The sequence below is a fragment of the Mesoplodon densirostris genome, chromosome 5, assembly GCF_025265405.1.
Source record: "Mesoplodon densirostris isolate mMesDen1 chromosome 5, mMesDen1 primary haplotype, whole genome shotgun sequence".
Lineage (NCBI taxonomy): Eukaryota > Metazoa > Chordata > Mammalia > Artiodactyla > Ziphiidae > Mesoplodon > Mesoplodon densirostris.
The window spans coordinates 11509851-11532389 of NC_082665.1; the positions used below are offsets into that span (position 1 = coordinate 11509851).

General features: G+C 39.0%; 1 protein-coding gene across 3 annotated transcripts in view; it reads right to left on the reverse strand.

Annotated features, from left to right (window-relative positions):
• The window catches only part of ITSN1 (intersectin 1), a 248394-nt gene that overhangs the window by 83043 nt on the left and 142812 nt on the right, over window positions 1–22539 (reverse strand). For all 3 annotated transcript variants that reach the window (XM_060098529.1, XM_060098531.1, XM_060098530.1), the window contains exons 17-19: window positions 5842–5969; window positions 2813–3042; window positions 861–982 (exon numbers count right to left, since the gene is read on the reverse strand). In XM_060098529.1, the coding sequence (XP_059954512.1) occupies window positions 861–982; window positions 2813–3042; window positions 5842–5969 (480 nt within the window). The remainder of the gene's footprint in view (window positions 1–860; window positions 983–2812; window positions 3043–5841; window positions 5970–22539) is intronic.

Genomic DNA, 22539 nt, shown 5'->3' on the forward strand with positions numbered 1-22539 from the left:
ATACGATGCATAAATGGAAGATGAATGCATGAGTAATTACAGTGACTGCATGACACCCTTTTATACTTCAAAGACATGGGTCCTAGTATGGGAAGTGTGTTTGTCTCAATTCTTAACTTTCATAGTTCTTAAAAAAAATTCTGGACCATTTCCATAGTAAAAAGAAAAAAAAAAAAAGCCAACAGTAATGCGAAGCTTAACCACTTCTAAGACACGTTAATAACTGGATTGAGGAACTACTATTTTCTTTTAGGAAATAATTTAGGTCAACCACATTGCTTTATTCTTTCTTAAACTGGTTACTATAGTTTTAGTTATAATCATAAGATTATTATTATAATTAAACAAGCTGTAACAAGCAAAGTTCTAAACTTTTTCATCTGTTCATTTATAGAGTAGAAAAGCAGGTTAACTGTATTTAATTCATGACTCTTCACACAATTCAAAGTTTACACAAAGGGAAAAAAAGATGCTTTGACCCAAAGATACAAAAATTATCAGTGGCAACTATGAAAATGATGATCAAGCATTTTGCATTTAAAACTATTTCTGAAAAACTACTTTTAATATCTAAGTAGTAATCTAAACTCTAAAATTACCAGAGCTTTACAGATTTAAAATTATGCAAGGCTATGTTAAGAACCCATTTTCTTTAACAATTCTATTTTAAAGTGATGCTGGGATACGTTTTTAAGTGCCAACTTCCATTCTAATAGAAAAGGAAGAAGAGTGAGGTTATACTTCAAAAACTCAAATGCTGGATTACTCACCAACCATTTTACAACTGTCAAATAAAGTACAAAAAGAGAACAGATGCTAACCATCAACAGAAACCACGCTTTCGCTGGAGTCTTTCTTACCATGACTATATCTCCTGGCTGGATCGTGATTTCATCGTGACTTCTGGACTCAAAGGGATAGAGTGCTCGGTAATACACCACTTTTACATTCTCCTGTGCAGAAATGCTAAGTGGGCCTTTTTCTGTTTATGAGGAAAGAAGGAGAAGGGAACAAAAATAAAACGTTACATGGAACACAAATGCATGACACAAGGCAAATTACAGGCATCTATCTCCTCTGCTGCTTATCTTAACATCTGAACAACTTACATCTACTCAAGGAATTTCTGGAACACATAGTGAGGATGTGTTTGGTTCTGAAACCAAAGGAGAGCCAAATCTGATGTCAGCAGCTAGAACCCATCAGAGAGGTCATTAGTGGACATTAAGCCAAGGTCATCCCAGTGCTGAGTGCAGTGAGGCTGCCTGAAGTCCCTGTTCTCTGCTCCCTGGCTTAGGCGTCAGCAGGGCGCATCTATAAAGCATCCAGACCTCTTTCCCCCATGCAGGGTGTCTAGCTCGATGCAGCAGTTCGAACGTAAGGCAAATTTGAAACAGCCAACTCATAGGGGAGGGGGCAAAGAAGCACAACTTTAACTTTCCATATTAAGAGACATGGAAAGGTTGATGTTTTAGGCCCTCAATGCGGTCATGTAAAACATAAGTGCTGATTTCACCAAGAACCGTTCTTACTGATCATTCAATTGTAATTCCTGGTGAATTACACGCCCTAGAGAAAAAAATGAACCAAGGACAGACCCTAGATGAAAATAATGTAGCTTTTCAATGAAGTAAAATTTTTTAAAATGCACATGAGCAGAGGATATTTTGGATCCTGGTTAATAACTACTCACAGCCCTCTGAACTGTTTTACCCAAGAGCTGCAAGTATTTTGACACACACCTATTTTCTCTGGAAAGCCATGAAAGTACTATCTTTGTGTCATCTTGAACTGAATGATGTGCATAATTTCCCACTGACCGAAGGAGCAAAAAAATCCTCATTTTATACCAAGAGGACGCATAAGGAACTTAAGATCAAGTCATGGTGAAATAATTTTCAGATCAAAAAAAAATATTAAAACATATATTTTGTCCTCGTATGGCACAGGCTCCTGTGTGGATCTGATGGCTTGCCAGTCTTTCTCCCTGGACTGCATGCATCTTGAGGCAGGGAGGGTGTCGGCCAACTCTGAACCCTCACTCCCATCCCTGCCCGCTGTGCAAACAGGAAACAAACATTTGTCATTTGCCAAACAAAGAAAAAGGCCATCACTTTCCTCAGCTGAGTATTATCTCCTAAGCTTCACAATATTGTACAGCCACACAAGGATTTTAAAAATACATTCTAGTTTGCATCTGATAAAAGGGATAACGTTTTCTAGCTATTTCAAAGTCTTCCATTTATCGTTATTTATAAAGACGTAACTTATGTTCAAAGGGCAAAAAAAAAAGTTTCAAAAGGTAACAACACAGTTGTACGCAGTGCAGACTGAGGACAGTGAATGTCATGTCACTCTAGGCAAGGGGAAGAAGTGCCACTCCCTGCTGCTGAGACAGCTCTGAAATTCCCAGAGAAAATAACAAAACAGAGAAGCAGGAAGGGTTATGACCTCCATTTGGAATACAGGTGTATGAATGGGGCTTGGCAATGAAACTTCATGCCACTGTCATCTGCAAAAGACTTCTGGATGCCAAAGGTTGGCACGGTGCGGGGAGAACTAAACAGACATCTGATGATGCTAGAAGATGAACAGCTGCACCATCCAAAAAAAGACACTGACGTTCTCATTGCTATGAACATGGCCAAGATAGAGCCTGATAAGACATGACTGTTTCCCAAGAGGATCTGGGAGAACAGGACTTTTAAAAAAAATTTTTATTTTATATTGGGGTATAGTTGATTTACGATGTTATGTTAGTTTCAGGTGTAGAAAAGGACTTATTTGCTAGAATAATTTTGGCCTCTCATACCTGTGGTGGACCAGGGTGCTTGGACAGCTGGCTTAGCTGGCTCTTGTTGTTGAAGGAAAAGCCGGCTCAGCTTGTCTTGCATTTCCTGTTTGCCTTTTTCCTCACTGTCCTTCTTTTTGACACTCTCTTCCCTTTTGAGTTTTTCCTCCTCATGGGGTTTTCTTGGCCGCTGATGCTCATCTTCTTGTTGCACGTGCTCCAGCCACTGCTGATCCCTTTCCTGAGCTCGTCTGTCAACAAAATGCCTGATTACAGCAGGGAAGCGACTCCAAGTTAACACTGCTGTGTTGCCCCTTTGCACAAAGAGCTCCATCTAGTCAATGGGATGCTAAACACCAAGGGATATTGTTCTTCAGATGGAGGGATCTGAGTCAATGAAACAGAGGCTCTCAGGGCTCCCTTTCTGAGTGAGACGAAATCACATGATTTAGAAAAACACAGAAAGAAAATTCCTGATGTAGCTAGCTTCTAAAGTGATTACAAAAAAATCACAAAAATACTTCTCGATTTTAAAACTGGCATATAATTGCAAAGAAAAATAAAAGCCATAAAACACAGGAACATAACTTCCATGAAGAGAAAGTATACCCAGCACTGCAAATGAAATATTGCTTAAAGAAGTCCATGAACAGTTAGATCACTGAGGGGACACACTGTATGTACATGCACATAAGTAGCTCCCCAGAACTGAAGCGGAAACCAACAGGTTATTTTGAACCCTTGAGGTAGTAACCAACCCTTACAAGCAACAGTTTCTATATATTTTACTGAATTCGCCTACTTTGTTTTTCAAACTAGCTGACACAACAAGATAAAGTGCAATTAAATATAGGCCTTGAAAAATATGATGGCCTCATGGGTTTGACCCCTGGTCAGGGAACTAGATCCCACAGGCATGCCGCAACTAAGAGTTTGCATGCCACAGCTAAGGAGCTTGCCTGCCGCAACTAAGGAGCCCATGTGCTGCAACTAAGACACTAAGACATGGTACAACCAAATAAAGAAAGAAAGAAACTAATGTGCAATAATAAATGATACCATGTTAATAATAACTAGTCCTCCACATTTGTTAACTACTTTAACCCTCACACTAGGTAGGTAGGTCCTATCATTATCCTATCATTATCATCCAAATTTTACAGATGAAAATGAGGCAGAGGGAGTGAATGACTTGTCCAAGGTCACACAGCCACACCAGCTTGGGGACCACTTCAGGCAGCCTGGTTCTAAAGTCTACAGCATGAATCACTAGCCTGTGACATGGCCAACGCACAAAGGTCATCTCCTGGAACTAGGAAACTGCCAGGGGAACATGATCTAAACAAATAAAACTTTTATTCTCCATTTAAAAAATATTATATTTATTTCTACTCTGTATAAACGTGAAGCTTTAGTGCAGTAGAATTCTTTTCAATTTAAATCAAGCATTTCACTTACAATTTTCAAAACATCTTTTAAGAAAGCATAAAAGACATGTTTTGGAGGGGTAGGAACATTAATTGTTATTCATAACAACAAATAAAATTTGCTTAACATATTCCACCAATAAAGGCCACCATTTATAAAAGCATATAACCATGTAATTTCTGAAGTTAAATGTTGGGTGCTATTTATCATACAATTGTAAGCAGAAAATTTAAACTTTTATATCATGACATTGTATGTGTATTTCTACTCTGTAGGAAAGTGAAACTCTGGTGCAGTGTATTGTGAATAATAAACTTTGAAGATAAGAAAATGATGGAGTTAATAAACATATCCAAGGAATTAATCCCTGGGATATAATCCTAGACCTACCTCCTTCCACCAAGAGAACCATAAAATAGTCCTCTAACTTGGTTTGAAACCCTACCTAACCCATGATAAAAAAGACTAAAACACCAAATGCAAAATACAATATGTACCCATAATAAAAAGTGCTGCAAAAGTGCACCCTGGGGACTTCCTCGGTGGTCCAGTGGTAAAGAATCCATCTTCCAATGCAGGGGACTCGGGTTTGATCCCTGGTTGGGGAACTAAGATACCACATGCCGTGGGGCAACTAAGCCCACGTGCCACAACTACTGAGCCTGCTCGCCTCAACTAGAGAGCCCATATGCTGCAAACTAAAGAGCCCATGCGCTCTGGACCCCGCGCGCCACAACTAGAGAAAAGCCCGTGCACCGCAATGAAGATCCCACATGCCACAACTAAGACCCGACGCAGCCAAAAATTAAATTAAAATAAATAAATAAATGTTAAAAAAAAAAGTGCACCCTGGCAGTTAAACTGAGCTCAGCCCAGTAAAAGTCAGTGACTTGCCTAAAGTATGAGTTTCTTCATCTTTTTAGTCTAATTTCAATAACCAATTTTTATAATTTACACTATATCATTGGGATACTTGGTTACTTTTGTTTCTTAGGAATCTAAAATCAATTTGTAGTTTAAAAAGCAAATATCCAATAACAAAATCAGACACACCAAAAGGGAAACAATAAATTTCTACAATTTACTACGAAAGGTTACAAATAAAAGACTACAGACACAAATATTCAAACAAAAATGTGTCTGTGTCCTAAGCAGCAGCAGCAACAGCAAATTTTCTCCTTTTGTACTTGAGTTTCATGTGCAGTTGAAAAAGAAGAAAGAAGATGGCGTGGTATACTGTCTGTCTCACTGGAGAAACCCTGTGTGGCCAATGAGCTCAGGGACTTTGATTTCAAACCCAGGACTCTGATGGCCACTGTTATTAAAAGGCTGTGAACTGGAAACGCATTTTGGTCATTGGCATGCAAATGAGCATACCAAGTGTCCCAATTTCTTGTATAATTCCATTTATCTACATAGTCGTAGCCTGAGAGAGCTCTGGGCACCAACCAAAAACTTTGGGGGGTACTTATACATGCAAAGATTTATATATACATGTGCCCACACACATTAAAGACTGAAGGCTCTTTCTGGTGCAGTAAGAATTTGGAGAAGCCCGGCAAAGAATAGTAAATACTCAAAGTTCCTTCCAGAAGGGTCCACAATCCACTGAAAAGACTCACCTTTGGGCTTCTCCTTTTTGTTTTTCTAATTCTATGATCTTTCGCTCTTGTTCTTTCTGTTTCAGTCGTTCAGCCTCTATGGACTTCTGTTTCTGTAGCTGCTGCTTATTATGTATTTCTCTTAGTTCCTATAAATGATCAAGAAACAGTTCATGTAATGACATGCGCTGATAGACATTTCCACTGTTTATCAGCATGCAACATTTCATAGTGGGGAAGCCTAGACACGTAGGAGATAACGCTTCAGGTTTGAAAAACGTTAACTTGGAAAACTAAAATCACTCTACATTTTGACATGATTGATCTCCAGAAGCTGTCTGAGATCATATTTTAGTGAGCCATAACACACTGCACCATGGTCCATGAGGTGCTTTAGAACGAGCTTGCTAGGGACGAGCATTAGAAAAACTATACTGCTCAGGACTCAGCAACAGTAATGGAACTCAACTAATTTTGAGACACGGTGATGATCATGAATGGAATCTTAAGATTCTTTTGATAATAATCAACCCCAACCTCCACTGGCTTTGAAGATGTACACACTTCTTCCTACACTCACTCCACTAAACCATTACAACCTCACCTCCTTCTTATGACATGCTGCTTTGAAACAAAACGACATCCTTCTCCTCCACAACTTTGAGTCTCCCCGCACAGTATATTTTTCTTCGAATCAGACCTCTTCTGAAGCATCTTTTCTTATTAAAACCATGTGTGAAGCTGTCAGCTGCCCCAAACTAAGCCAGCAGTCAGATGGAAAGTAAAAAGCTATAATTTGATTATCACTTTGGATCCGATTTCCTCATTTGATACTAACACAGGAATAACAGTAATTTCCTTAGCATGCTACTGAAATTAAAGTATATCTTATGATATTTAAAGTACTCAAGTCAGAAGTTTAAACACCCAAAAATATGAAGAACAAAGAAATGCCTGTTGGTGGGGGAAAACCCTCTGATTCCATAGGAATCAAATGGTCACTAACAGATTCAGTCACCAAATCTCTTCTTACTTGTGTCGACAATAAATCAAACAAGTCAAAGTGTCCAGTAGAACCAAAAGTTCCAGTTGACTTCTTGTTCTGGCTAACTAGCGGGGCAGCCAAGGGGTCTATATGGTGAGATTTAAGAACTAAGGCCTGCCCTGTCTTCTCTTGATTTGCTCACTGGTAAGTCCAGATGGGTAGGTTTCTTCCTGCTTATTTCTACCCTTAGATTTCATTCACAGATCAGACATCAAAGGTAGAGAGACTGTCTGAAGAAGATCAGTGTTAAAATGCACTTATTCCTAGAGAAAAGCCCTGAGAGTAAGGCTAACCTTTTCCTACTAGCTAGACCGTTCTGAAGATAAAGTTAGAATGTATGTAACAAGCATTCTGTATACCATAAGTGATATTGAGAGGTCCTAAAAGGGATCAATGTGATATGAGAAAAAGTTTAACTGGAGATCAGGAGGTTAGGGGGAGCAGGTACCAGGCAAGGAGGAAGGACTAGAGAGAAGGAGGCACTTGAAGGGGGAAGGAAGGAAGGAAGGAAGGGGCTTCAGTAGAGAACCCAGCAGATGAGCCTGGGAATAACCAGACAGGATGCAGCAGGAAGACACAATTTTGTAAGGCACACATTGAAGGACTATTCCCTGTGGCTGCAGCCATGGGCATGTGACTTCCAAATTATGAAGGGTACTTGAGACAGGAGTTTAGCTATAGAGGGGCCATGGAAGGCCAAGAATGGAAACTGGAACATAATGATGACGCCTTGGTCTGTTTACAGTTCTAAGAGACAAAATTCAACATCACGAAAAAAGAATTCCATTTTTCATCATCTTTCTCACTGTTATACCATGGGACGTAAAACTTTAATGTGCTAAAAGTTCAGCAGTATTGCTTTTCATAGTAATTTGGAATCAAGCATAAATAGTAATCTCTAAAAACATGAATAAAAAATCTGGTTAATATTTGGGATTTGATATTTCAGAGACAAATGGAAAATAAGGGTCAACTGCTGTTAGAGTTATTTGCACTCTTGGTTCAAGCTAATGTCTCTACGTGAAAAGGAAAACTGCAGTGGAATGCTATTAATCAAAACTCTATATGTCCTAAGAGAGGAAGACAAAAGTTAGCCTCTGCATAGACAGGGATGGCCCACTCTGTCACTGACCCAATGGCTGAGACCCTTTAAAAAGAAGGGTAAGAAGTGATGAAAATTTACTTTTCTTCCTATTTTCAAATTTCATCTTCAACTGCACAAAATTCTCAAATAGGTTCAGAAAAATAATTTATGGCAGCAGACTATAATTAAAAGGTACTGAACTGGGAACAAAGATACCAGGATTTTAATCTCAAGTCCCTGATATGCACCACAAGCTAAATCAGAGTAGACAATCTTTAGTTTTTGTTTGTTTGTTTTTTAGTTTTAAGATCTGTTAAATTGTTAGACATTGTTCATCACCATAAAAATGTATTCTCTATTTATCTGTGTCTCTTTTATTTAGGATTTTATTCTTATTACATAAACTAAAAAGGTATAACCAGTAAGCAAAATAATTCTAAGCTGAAATTAAATACAAAAGAGTAAGAAATGACAGAGGAGGGGACTTGCCTGGTGGCTCAGTGGTTAAGAATCCACCTGCCAATGCCGGGGACACAGGTTTGAGCCCTGGTCCAGGAAGATCCCATATGCCATGGAGCAACTAAGCCTGTGTGCCACAACTACTGAGCCTGCACACCTAGAGCCTGTGCTCTGCAACAGGAGAAGCCACTGCAATGAGAAGCCTGCGCACCACAACAAAGAGTAGCCCCTGCTCGCCACAAGTAGAGAAAGCCCGCGTGCAGCAACGAAGACCCAGCGCAGCCATAAATAAATAAATAGTTAAAAAAAAAAAAGAAATCACAGAGGAGGGATCTGATTGTATATTAAAACAGAAAAATTCTTACTTCATCCAGGAAAAATGTATTTTAGGCATAGTGATATTCAAAACACTTAACAACACGTACTTACTGCACAAGCGCTGGCCAGTTAGAATGGACGCTGGCCATGATGTACCAAAGCATCAGGTAGACCAGGGCACAAATGAAGATTTTTCATTTTAACAAAGAATTATACTGCATATTTCCTTTCTATATTGGGCTCTAGTAATTGGATATTAATTTATAGATCAATAATTACCAGATACAAAGTCAAGACAGATGGAAATAAAGCTAGCAACACATTATGAGGGACTATAAAATGAAAAGCAATAAGAAATAAACTTAAAGCATCTATAGGAAAAAAATCACGCTAATGAGAGTTTGAAAACAATTTTTAAATGTTTCAAATACATGAAGGAAGGTATTTTTTAAAATTTAAAGCACACTTATTTTTGAGTATAAGAGAATTAGAGGATAAGCTGCACCTATCTTCGGAACTATATAAATAAGCTGCAGCTTCAAGTACCTCCAAGGAAATGGAGCTTGCAGGAGGCATAAAATAACAGATGTCAAATGAGGTAACAGAAGGCTCTGACATCTTATGATCCAGATTTGAAGACTGCAAAGTTTTTCTGTCATTTCCTTCATCCAAGTCAAATACTGCTGAGATACACAATCAAGTGTAAGAAAATCAAGCTGCTGTGAATAGTAAGGCATTCTGGGTTTTCCTCTCTTTCCTTGGACTTGGGAGTTTAAGATGGCATGAACCAAAATGAGCAGAAAATGTATGATTCCTCAGTTGATTACTTTTTTTTTTTAAGCTGAACTTCTGAGATGGCAATCTATAGAATGAAGGAATATAAACTAAAAACTAGCTAACAACTTGCTTTTCTGTGCATGACAAGGAGCAACGGGTCCTTTCACATGGGAGCTGAGGGCTGTCCTGTTCCTACATTCCTTTTCAATACCGTTTAAGAAATTCAAGTATAAGTATGGTTATTTACAAGTTGCCTTTTAATTCTTTCAGGGAAAACATTTTCCAGGTGACAAATAAATCTGGTGTTTTATTAATTTTTTTATTTACTTAGGAAATGAGAGAACTATTGGGAGAAGTAGCTAAGAAAAACTTCCCCACACAAATCGTATCAACTGTGCTGGTGATCAGCCTGATGTAAGTGACCCTGCAAATTCTGTTAAATCTTGTCATGGTTATTTCCCTATTATAACTAAGATAAACAGAACAAATAAGAAATTACTGCCATTCATAACTCAGTATCTCACTTGTAGCTCTTCCTCAAATTAACTTACTTTTTTCTAAAATAAGTAACTCTACAATCACATATTTATTTATTGGCTGGATATTTATCTAGCAATATGGTACTGAGTGTACAACTTTGTTGACCTTGCTTCTGAGTTCTACTCAAGGGTATATGTTTTACACTAGATATACTGAACAACAGCTTAATATTAACTCCTAATAAAGTATGGTGACTTTCTTAATAAATAAGAAATAAGCATGCATTCAGTAAGTTTTAGCTACAAAATAAATGTATAGGAAAAATAAAACTCCTATAAAATGCGTAGTATATATAAATTAAAATAAGATTTTTTTCACCAATAATATCTACAGAATTCTAAGATAAAGCAGAGTTTCTTATCCAGGGTCTATGAAAAAGCTTTGGCTCTGTGAACACTATGAAATTACAGGCAAACTGGGGTATATTGCCATTTTTCTTGCTGAGAAGGCACATAGCTTTTATTTGACTCTCAAAGGGGTGTTGGATCAAACACAGATTATAAACCACAATAAGAAAATGATTGGCAAATAAAGATTCTGTCTTATACTAGTTAAGATGAACGAAAATCAGCTTGTTTTTAAATTTCTTCCTTCAACCAAGGGGGAAAAGTGACTTATTTCCTCTAAGGAATTAAGATATTTGCACCATAAAACATCTTTGGACATCCTGTGGCATACAGCCAAAGTATTTCAAAAGCAATATGCTTCACAAATTGAATACTCAAGAAGATCCAATTTTTTGCCCCCCTGAGAAATATGGCTCACTTTCAAGTTCACTAAAAACAGTTGTTCTATTGCTATGCAAGTGGCACAAAATCACTTAATTAAAAAACTGTGACTGTTTCTCCTTCCTTTGGTCTTAGAAACACTCAAAAATAAATGTATTATGTGAAGTGATATTACATAAAGTATAAAGAAGTATCCACTAGGGTTCAAGATGGCGGAGTAGATGGATATGCGCGCACTCCCTCTTGCTAGAGCATGGGAATCACAACTAACTGCTGAACAATCATCAACAGAAGACACTGGAACTCACCAAAAAAGATACCTCACATCCAAAGACAACAGAGAAGCCGCAATGAGACGGTAGGAGGGGAGCAATCGCAATAAAATCAAATCCAATGACCGCTGGGTGGGTGACTCACAAACTGGAGAACAATCATACCACAAAAGTCCACCCACTGGAGTGAAGGTTCTGAGCCCCAGGTCAGCCTTCCCAACCTGGGGGTCCAGCAACGGGAGGAGGAATTCCTAGAGAATCAGACTTTGAAGCCTAGTGGGATTTGATTGCAGGACTTCAACAGGACTGGGGGAAACAGAGACTCCACTCTTGGAGGGCACATACAAAGTAGTGTGCACATAAGGACCGAGGAGGAAGGAGCAGTGACCCCATAGGAGACTGAACGAGACCTACCTGCTAGTGTTGGAGGGTCTCCTGCAGAGGCTGGGGGTGGCTGTGGTTCACCCCAGGGACAAGGACACTGGCAGCAGAAGTTCTGGGAAGTACTCCTTGGCATGAGCCCTCCCAGAGTCCACCATTAGCCCCACCAAAGAGCGTGTAGGCTCCAGCGCTGGGTTGCCTCAGGCCAAACAACCAACAGGGAGGGAACTCAGCCCCACCCATCAGCAGAAAAGCAAATTAAAGTTTTACTGAGCTCTGCCTACCAGAGCAACACCCAGCTCTACCCACCACCAGTCCCTCCCATCAGGAAGCTTGCACAAGCCTCTTAGATGCCTCATGCACAAGAGGGCAGACAGCAGAAGCATAAAGAACTACAATCCTGCAGCCTGTGGAATGAAAACCACATTCACAGAAAGACAGACAAAATGAAAAGGCAGAGGACTATGTACCAGATGAAGGAACAAGATAAAACCCCAGAAAAACAACTAAATGAAGTGGAGATAGGCAACCTTCCAGAAAAAGAATTCAGAATACTGATAGTGAAGATGATCCAGGACCTTGGAAAAAGAATGGAGGCGAAGATTGAGAAGATGCAAGATATCTTTAACAAAGACCTAGAAGAATGAAAGAACAAACAAACAGAGATGAACAATACAAAAACTGAAATGAAAATACACTAGAAGGAATCAATAGCAGAATAACTGAGGCAGAAGAACGGATAAGTGACCTGGAAGACAGAATGGTGGAATTCACTGCTGTGGAATAGAATAAAGAAAAAAGAATGAAAAGAAATGAAGACAGCCTAGGAGACCTCAGCGACAACATTAAACGCATCAACATTCACATTACGGGATCCCAGAAGGAGAAGAGAGAAAGGACCCCAGAAAATATTTGAAGACATTATAATTGAAAACTTCCCTACCTTGGAAAAGGAAATAGCCACCCAAGCCCAGGAAGCGCAGAGTCCCAGGCAGGATAAACCCAAGGAGAAACACACTGAGACACATAGTAATCAAATTGACAAAAATTAAAGACAAAGAAAAATTATTAAAAGCAACAAGGGAAAAATCACAAATAACATACAAGGGAACTCCCATAAGGTTAACAGCTGATTTCTCAGCACAAACTCTACAAGGCAGAAGGGAGTGTCATGATATATTTAAAGTGATGAAAGGGAAGAACCTACAACCAAGATTACTCTACCTGGCAAGGATCTCATTCGGATTCGATGGAGAAATCAAAAGCTTTACAGATAAGCAAAAGCTAAGAGAATTCAGCCTACCAAACCAGCTTTACAACAAATGCTAAAGGAACTTCTCTAAGTGGGAAACACAAGAGAAGAAAAGGACCTACGAAAACAAACCCAAAACAATTAAGAAAATGGTAATAGGAACATACATATTGATAATTACCTTAAATGTTAGTGGATTAAATGCTCCAACCAAAAGACACAGGCTCGCTGAATGGATACAAAAATAAGACCCATATATATGCTGTCTATAAGAGACCCACTTCAGATCTAGGGACACATACAACTGAGAGGGAAGGGATGGAAAAAGATATTCCATGCAAATGGAAATCAAAAGAAAGCTGGAGTAGCAATCCTCATATCAGATATAATAGACTTTAAAATAAATAATTTTACAAGAGACAAGGAAGGACACTACATAATGATCAAGGGATCAATCCAAGAAGAAGATATAACAATTATAAATATATATGAACCCAACTTAGGAGCACCTCAATACATAACGCAACTGCTAACAGCTATAAAAGAGGAAACTGAAAGTAACACAATAATACTGGGGGACTTCAAAACCCCACTTTCACCAGTGGACAGATCATCCAAACAGAAAATTAATAAGGAAACACAAGCTTTAAATGACACAATAGACCAGACAGATTTCACTGATATTTATAGGACATTCCATCCAAAAACAGCAGATTACACTTCCTTCTCAAGTGGACACAGAACTTTCTCCAGGATAGATCACTTCTTGGGTCACAAATCAAGCCTCAGTAAATTTAAGAAAATTGAAATCATATCAAGCATCTTTTCTGACCACAACGCTATGAGATTAGAAATCAATTACAGGGAATAAAATGTAAAAAACACAAACACATGGAGGCTAACAATACGTTACTGGGATTTTTGAGAAGATGGCAGAAGAGTAAGATGGGGAGATCACCTTCCGCCCCACAGATACATCAGAAATACATCTACACGTGGAACAACTCCTATAGAACACCTACTGAATGCTGGCAGAAGACCTCAGACCTCCCAAAAGGCAAGAAACTCCCCACGTACCTGGGTAGGGCAAAAGAAAAAAGAAAAAACAGAGACAAAAGAATTGGGACGGGACCTGCACCAGTGGCAGGGAGCCGTGAAGGAGGAAAGGTTTCCACACACTAGAAGCCCCTTCGCGCACGGAGACTGTGGGGGGCGGAGGGGGGAACCTTCGGAGCCAAGGAGGAGAGCGCAGCCACAGGGGTGCGGAGGGCAAAGCGGAGAGATTCCCGCACAGAGGATCGGGGCCAAACAGCACTCAACAGCCTGAGAGGCTTGTTTGCTCACCCACTGGGACGGGCGGGGGCTGGGAGCTGAGGCTCGGGCTTCGGAGGTAGGATCCCAGGGAGAGGACTGGGGTTGGATGCGTGAACACAGCCTGAAGGGGGCTAGTGTGCCACGGCTAGCCGGGAGGGAGTCCAGGAAAAAGTCTGGACTTGCCAAAGAGGCAAGAGACCTTTTCTTCCCTCTTTGTTTCCTGGTGCGCGAGGAGAGGGGATTAAGAGCGCTGCTTAAAGGAGCTCCAGATATAGGCGTGAGCCACGGCTATCAGCACAGAGCCCAGACACGGGCATGAGACGCTAAGGCTGCTGCTGCCACCACCAAGAAGCCGGTGTGCGAGCACAGGTCGCTATCCACACCTCCCCTCCCGGGAGACTGTGCAGCCCGCCACTGCCAGGGTCCACGATCCAGGGACAACTTCCCGGGGAGAACGCACTGCGCGCCTCAGGCTATTGCAACATCACGCCGGCCTCTGCCGCCGCACACTCGCCCTACATCCATACCCCTCCCTCCTCGCGGCCTGAGTGAGCCAGACCCCCGAATCAGCTGCTCCTTTAACCCCGTCCTGTCAGAGTGAAGAACAGACGACCTCAGGCGACCTACACGCAGAGGAGGGTCGAAATCCAAAGCTGAACCCCGGGAGCTGTGCGAACAAAGAAGAAAAAGGGAAATCTCTCCCAGCAGCCTCAGGAGCAGCGGATTAAACCTTCACAATTTGATGTACCCTGCATCTGTGGAATACCTGAATAGACCAAATTGAGGAGGTGGACTTGGGAGCAAAATATATTATTTTTTCCCCTTTTCCTCTTTTTTGTCAGTGTGTATGTGTATGCTTCTGTATGAGATTTTTGTCTGTATAGCTTTGCTTTCACCATTTGTCCTAGGGTTCTGTCCGGCCATTTTTTTTCTTTTCTTTTTTCTTTTTTTTTTTACTTTCTAAAACTTTTTCTTAATAATAATTTTTTATTTCAATAACTTTATCTTACTTTATTTTATTTTATCCTCTTTCTTTCTTCCTTTCTATTTTTTCTCCCCTTTAATCTGAGCCGTGTGGATGAAAGGCTCTTGGTGCTCCAGCCAGGAGTCAAGGCTGTGCCTCTGAGGTGGGAGAGCCAACTTCAGGACACTGGTCCACAGGAGACCTCCCAGCTCCACGTAATATCAAACGGCGAAAATCTCCCAGAGATCTCCATCTCAACACCAACACCCAGCTTCACTCAACGACCAGCAAGCTACAGTGCTGGACACCCTATGCCAAACAACTAGAAAGACAAGAACACAGCTCCAGCCATTAGCAGAGAGGCTGCCTAAAATCATAATAAGTCCACAGACACCCCATAACACACCACCAGATGTGGACCTGCCCACCAGAAAGACAAGATCCAGCCTCATCCACCAGAACACAAGCACTAGTCCCCTCCACCAGGAAGCCTACACAACTCACTGAACCAACCTTATCCACTGGGGCCAGACACAAAAAACAATGGGAACTACAAACCTGCAGCCTGCGAAAAGGAGACACCAAACACAGTACATAAGCAAAATGAGAAGACAGAAAAACACACAGCAGGAGAAGGAGCAAGGTAAAAACCCACCAGACCTAATAAACGAAGAGGAAATAGGCAGTCTACCTCAAAAAGAATTTGGAACAATGATAGTAAAATTGATCAAAATCTTGGAAATAGAATAGAGAAAATGCAAGAAACATTTAACAAGGACCTAGAAGAACTAAAGAGGAAACAAGAAATGATGAACAACACAATAAATGGAATTAAAAATACTCTAGAAGGGATCAATGGCAGAATACTGAGGCAGAAGAAAGGATAAGTGAGGTGGAAGATAAAATAGTGGAAATAACTACTGCAGAGCAGAATAAAGAAAAAAGAATGAAAAGAACTGAGGAGAGTCTCAGAGACCTCTGAGACAACATTAAAACACACCAACATTCGAATTATAGGGGTCCCAGAAGAAGAAGAGAAAAACAAAGGGACTGAGAAAATATTTGAAGAGATTATAGTTGAAAACTTCCCTAATATGGGAAAGGAAATCGTTAAACAAGTCCAGGAAGCACAGAGAGTCCCATACAGGATAAATCCAAGGAGAAACACGCCAAGACACATATTAATCAAACTATCAAAAAATAAATACAAAGAAAACATATTAAAAGCAGCAAGGGAAAAACAACAAATAAAACACAAGGGAATCCCCATAAGGTTAACAGCTGATCTTTCAGCAGAAACTCTGCAACCCAGAAGGGAGTGGCAGGACTTAATTAAAGTGATGAAGGAGAAAAATCTACAACCAAGATTACTATACCCTGCAAGGATCTCACTCAGATTTGATGAAGAAATTAAAATCTTTACAGACAAGCAAAAGCTGAGAGAGTTCAGCACCAACAAACCAGCTTTACAACAAATGCTAAAGGAATTTCTCTAGGCAAGAAACACAAGAGAAGGAAAAGACCTGCAACGACAAACCCAAAACAATTAAGAAAATGGGAATAGGAACAAACATATCGATAATTGCCTTAAATGTAAATGGATTAAATGCTCCCACCAAAAGAAACAGATTGGCTGAATGGATACAAAAACAAGACCCGTATATATGCTGTGTACAGGAAACCCACTTCAGACCTAGGGACACATACAGACTGAAAGTGAGGGGATGGAAAAAGATATTCCATGCAAACAGAAACCAAAAGAAACCTGGAGTAGCAATTCTCATATCAGACAAAATAGACTTTAAAACAAAGACTGTTACAAGAGACAAAGAAGGACACTACATAATGATCAAGGGATCGATCCAAGAAGAAGATATAACAATTGTAAATATTTATGCACCCAACATAGGAGCACCTCAATGCATAAGGCAAATACTAGCAGCCATAAAAGGGGAAATTGACAGTAACACAGTCATAGTAGGGGACTTTAACACCCCACTTTTACCAATGGACAGATCATCCAAAATGAAAATAAATAAGGAAATACAAGCTTTAAATGATACATTAAACAAGATGGACTTAATTGATATTTATAGGACATTCCATCCAAAAACAACACAATACACATTTTTCTCAAGTGCTCATGGAACATTCTCCAGGATAGCTAATATCTTGGGTCACAAATCAAGCCTAGGTAAATAAAGAAAATTGAAATCATATCAAGTATCTTTTCCGACCACAATGCTATGAGACTAGATATCAATTACAGGAAAAGATCTGTAAAAAATACAAACACATGGAGGCTAAACAATACACTACTTAATGACAAAGTGTTCACTGAAGAAATCAAAGAGTAAATCAAAAAATATCTAGAAACAAATGACAATGGATACACAACAACCCAAAACCTACGGGATGCAGCAAAAGCAGTTCTAAGGGGGAAGTTTATCACAATACAATCCTACCTTAAGAAACTGGAAACATCTCAAATAAACAACCTAACCTTGCACCTAAAGAAATTAGAGAAAGAGGAACAAAAAAACCCCAAATTTAGCATAAGGAAAGAAATCATAAAGATCAGATCAGAAATAAATGAAAAAGAAATGAAGGAAATGATAGCAAAGATCAATAAAACTAAAAGCTGGTTCTTTGAGAAAATTAAAATATTGATAAGCCATTAGCCAGACTCATCAAGAAAAAAAGGGAGAAGGCTCAAATCAATAGAATTAGAAATGAAAAAGGAGAAGTAACAACGTACACTGCAGAAATACAAAGGATCATGAGAGATTACTACAAGCAACTCTATGCCAATAAAATGGACAACCTGGAAGAAATGGACAAATTCTTAGAAATGCATGACCGGCCGAGACTGAACCAAGAAGAAATAGAAAATATGAATAGACCAATCACAAGCACTGAAATTGAAACTGTGGTTAAAAATCTTCCAGCAAACAAAAGCCCAGGACCAGATGGCTTCACAGGAGAATTCTATCAAACATGTAGAGAACAGCTAACACCTATCCTTCTCAAACTCTTCCAAAATATAGCAGAGGCAGGAACACTCCCAAACTCATTCTACAAGGGCACCATCACCCTGATACCAAAACCAGACAAAGATGTCACAAAGAAACAGAACTACAGGCCAATATCACTGATGAACATAGATGCAAAAACCTCAACAAAATACTAGCAAACAGATTCCAACAGCACATTAAAACGATCATACACCATGATCAAGTGGGATTTATTCCAGGAATGCAAGGATTCTTCAATATAAGCAAATCAATCAATGTGATACACCATATTAACAAATTGAAGGAGAAAAACCATATGATCATCTCAATAGATGCAGAGAAAGCTTTCGACAAAATTCAACACCCATTTATGATAAAAACCCTCCAGAAAGCAGGCATAGAGGGAACTTTCCTCAACACAATAAAGGCAATATGTGACAAACCCACAGCGAACATCATCCTCAATGGTGAAAAACTGAAAGCATTTCCACGAAGATCAGGAACAAGACACGGTTGCCCACTCTCACCACTATTACTGAAAATAAGTTTTGGAAGTTTTAGCCACAGCAATCAGAGAAGAAAAGGAAATAAAAGGAATCCAAATCTGAAAAGAAGAAGTAAAGCTGTCACTGTTTGCAGATGACATGATACTATACATACAGAATCCTAAAGATGCTACCAGAAAACTACTAGAGCTAATCAATGAATTTGGCAAAGTAGCAGGATACAAAATTAATGCACAGAAATCTCTGGCATTCCTAAACACTAATGATGAAAAATCTGAAAGTGAAAAATCTGAAAGTGAAAAACTCCCCTTTACCACTGCAACAGAAAGAATAAAATATCTCGGAATAAACCTACCTAAGGAGACAAAAGACCTGTATGCAGAAAATTATAAGACACTGATGAAAGAAATTAAAGATGATACAAATAGATGGAGAGATGTACCATGTTCTTGGATTGGAAGAATCAACATTGTGAAAATGACTCTACTACCCAAAGCAATCTACAGATTCAATGCAATCCCTATCAAACTACCACTGGCATTTTTCACAGAACTAGAACAAAAAATTTCACAATTTGTATGGAAACACAAAAGACCCCGAATAGCCAAAAGCAAACTTGAGAATGAAAAATGGAGCTGGAGGAATCAGGCTCCCTGACTTCAGACTATACTACAAAGCTACAGTAATCAAGACAGTATGGTACTGGCACAAAAACAGAAATATAGATCAATGGAAAAAGATAGAAAGACCAGAGATAAACCCATGCACATATGGTCACCTTATCTTTGATAAAGGAGGCAACAATATACAGTGGAGAAAAGACAGCCTCTTCAATAAGTGTTGCTGGGAAAACTGGATAGGTACATGTAAAAGTATGAAATTGGAACACTCTCTGACACCTTACACAAAAATAAACTCAAAATAGATTAAAGACCTAAATGTAAGGCCAGCCACTATCAGACTCTTACAGGAAAACATAGGCAGAACACTCTATGACATAAATCACAGCAAGATCCTTTTTGACCCATCTCCTAGAGAAATGGAAATAAAAACAAAAATAAACAAATGGGACCTAATGAAACTTCAAAGCTTTTGCACAGCAAAGGAAACCATAAACAAGACCAAAAGACAACCGTCAGAATGGGAGAAAATATTTGCAAATGAAGCAAGTGACAAAGGATTAATCTCCAAAATTTATAAGCAGCTCCTGCAGCTGAATAACAAAAAAACAAACCCAATCCAAAAATGGGCAGAAGACCTAAATAGACATTTCTCCAAAGAAGATATACAGATTGCCAACAAACACATGAAAGAATGCTCAACATCATTAATCATTAGAGAAATGCAAATCAAAAGTACAATGAGATATCATCTCACCCCAGTCAGAATGGCCATCATCCAAAAATCTAGAAACAATAAATGCTGGAGAGGGTGTGGAGAAAAGGGAACACTCTTGCACTGTTTGTGGGAATGTAAATTGATACAGGCACTATGGAGAACAGTATGAAGGTTCCTTAAAAACTACAGCTAGAACTACCATACGACCCAGCAGTCCCAGTACTGGGCATATACCCTGAGAAAACCATAATTCAAAAAGAGTCATGTACCAAAACGTTCATTGCAGCTCTATTTGCAATAGCTAGGACATGGAAACAACCTAAGTGTCCATCAGCAGATGAATGGATAAAGAAGATGTGGCACATATATACAATGGAATATTACTCAGCCATAAAAAGAAAAAAACTGACTTATTTGTAATGAGGTGGATGGACCTAGAGTCTCTCATACAGAGTGAAGTAAGTCAGAAAGAGTAAAGCAAATACCGTATGCTAACACATATATATGGAGTCTAAGAAAAAAAAAAGGTCATTAAGAACCTAGGGGTAACACGGAAATAAAGAGACAGACCTACTAGAGAATGGACTTGAGGATACGGGGAGGGGGAAGGGTAAGCTGAGACAAAGTGAGAGAGTGGCATGGACATATATACACTACCAAACGTAAAATAGATAGCTAGTGGGAAGCAGCCACATAGCACATGGAGATCAGCTCGGTGGTTTGTGACCACCTAGAGGAGTGGGATAGGGAGGGTGGGAGGAAGGGAGATGCAAGAGGGAAGAGATATGGGAACATATGTATATGTATAACTGATTCACTTTGTTATAAAGCAGAAACTAACACACCACAGTAGAACAATTATACCCCAATAAAGATGTTAAAAAAAAACATAATACGTTACTAAATAACCACGAGATCACTGTAGAAATCAAAGAGGAAACAAAAAAATACCTAGAGACAAATGACAATGAAAACACGATGATCCAAAACCTATGGGATGCAGCAAAAACAGTCCTAAGAGGGAAGTTTATAGCAATACAATCCTTCCTCAAGAAACAAGAAAAATCTCAAATAAACAATCTAACCTTACAACTAAAGGAACTAGAGAAAGAAGAACAAACAAAACCAAAGTTAGCAGAAGGAAAGGAATCATAAAGATCAGAGCAGAAATAAATTAAATAGAAAGAAAGAAAATAGCATAGATCAATAAAACTAAAAGATGGTTCTTTGAGAAGATAAGCAAAATTGATAAACCTTTAGCCAGACTCATCAAGAAAAAGAGGGAGAGGACTCAAATTAACAAAATTAGTAATGAAAAAGGAGAAGTTACAATGGATACCACAGAAATACAAAGCATCATAAGAGACTACTACAAGCAACTCTATGCCAATAAAATGGACAACCTGGACGAAATGGACAAATTCTTAGAAAGGTATAACCTTCTAAGACTGAACCAAGAAGAAATAGAAAATATGAACAGACCAATCACAAGTAATGAAACTGTGATTAAAAGTCTTCCAACAAACAGAAGTCCAGGACCAGATGGCTTCACAGTGAATTCTATCAAACATTTAGAGAAGAGCTAACACCCGTCCTTCTCAAACTCCAAAAAATTGCAGAGGATGGAACACTCCTAAACTCTACTGGCCACCATCACCCTGATACCAAATCCAGACAAAGATACTACAAAAAAAGAAAATTACAAATGAATATCACTGATGAATATAGATGCAAAAATCCTCAACAATATACTAGCAGTCAGAATCCAACAACACATTAAAAGGATCATACACTATGATCAAGTGGCATTTATCCCAGGGATGCAAGGATTCTTCAACATACACAAATCAATCAGTGTGATACACCATATTAACAAATTGAAGAATAAAAACCATATGATCATCTCAATAGATGCAGAAAAGCTTCTGAGAAAATTCAACAGAGTTTTTTAAGTATAAAAACTCTCCAGAAAGTGGGCATAGAGGGAAACTACCTCAACGTCATAAAGGCCATATACGACAAACCCACAGCAAACATCATTCTCAAAGGTGAAAAACTGAAAGCATTTCCTCTAAGATCAGGAACAAGACAAGGATGTCCACTCTCACCACTATCATTCAACATAGTTTTGGAAGTCCTAGCCCCGGCAATCAGAGAAGAAAAAGAAATAAAAGGAAAACAAATTGGAAAAGAAGAAGTAAAACTGTCACTGTTTTCAGATGACATGATACTATACATAGAGAATCGTAAAGATGCCACCAGAAAACTACTAGAGCTAATCAATGAATCTGGTAAAGTTGTAGGATACAAAATTAATGCACAGAAATTCCTTGCATTCCTATACACTAACAATGAAAGATCACAAAGAGAAATTAAGGAAACAATCCCATTCACATTTGCAACAAAAAGAATAAAATACCTAAGAATAAACCTACCTAAGGAGGTAAAAGACCTGTACTCCGAAAACTATAAGACAATGATGAAAGAAATCAAAGATCACACAAACAGATGGTGAGATATACCATGTTCTTGCATGGGAAGAATCAACACTGTGAGAATGACTACACCAAAGCAATATGCAGATTCAATGTGCAATCCCTATCAAGTTACCAGTGGCATTTTTTACAGAACTAGAACAAAATATCTTAAAATTTGTATGGAGATACAAGAGACCCCGAATAGCCAAAGCAATCTTGAGGGGAAAAAAAGAGAGCTGGAGGAATCAGA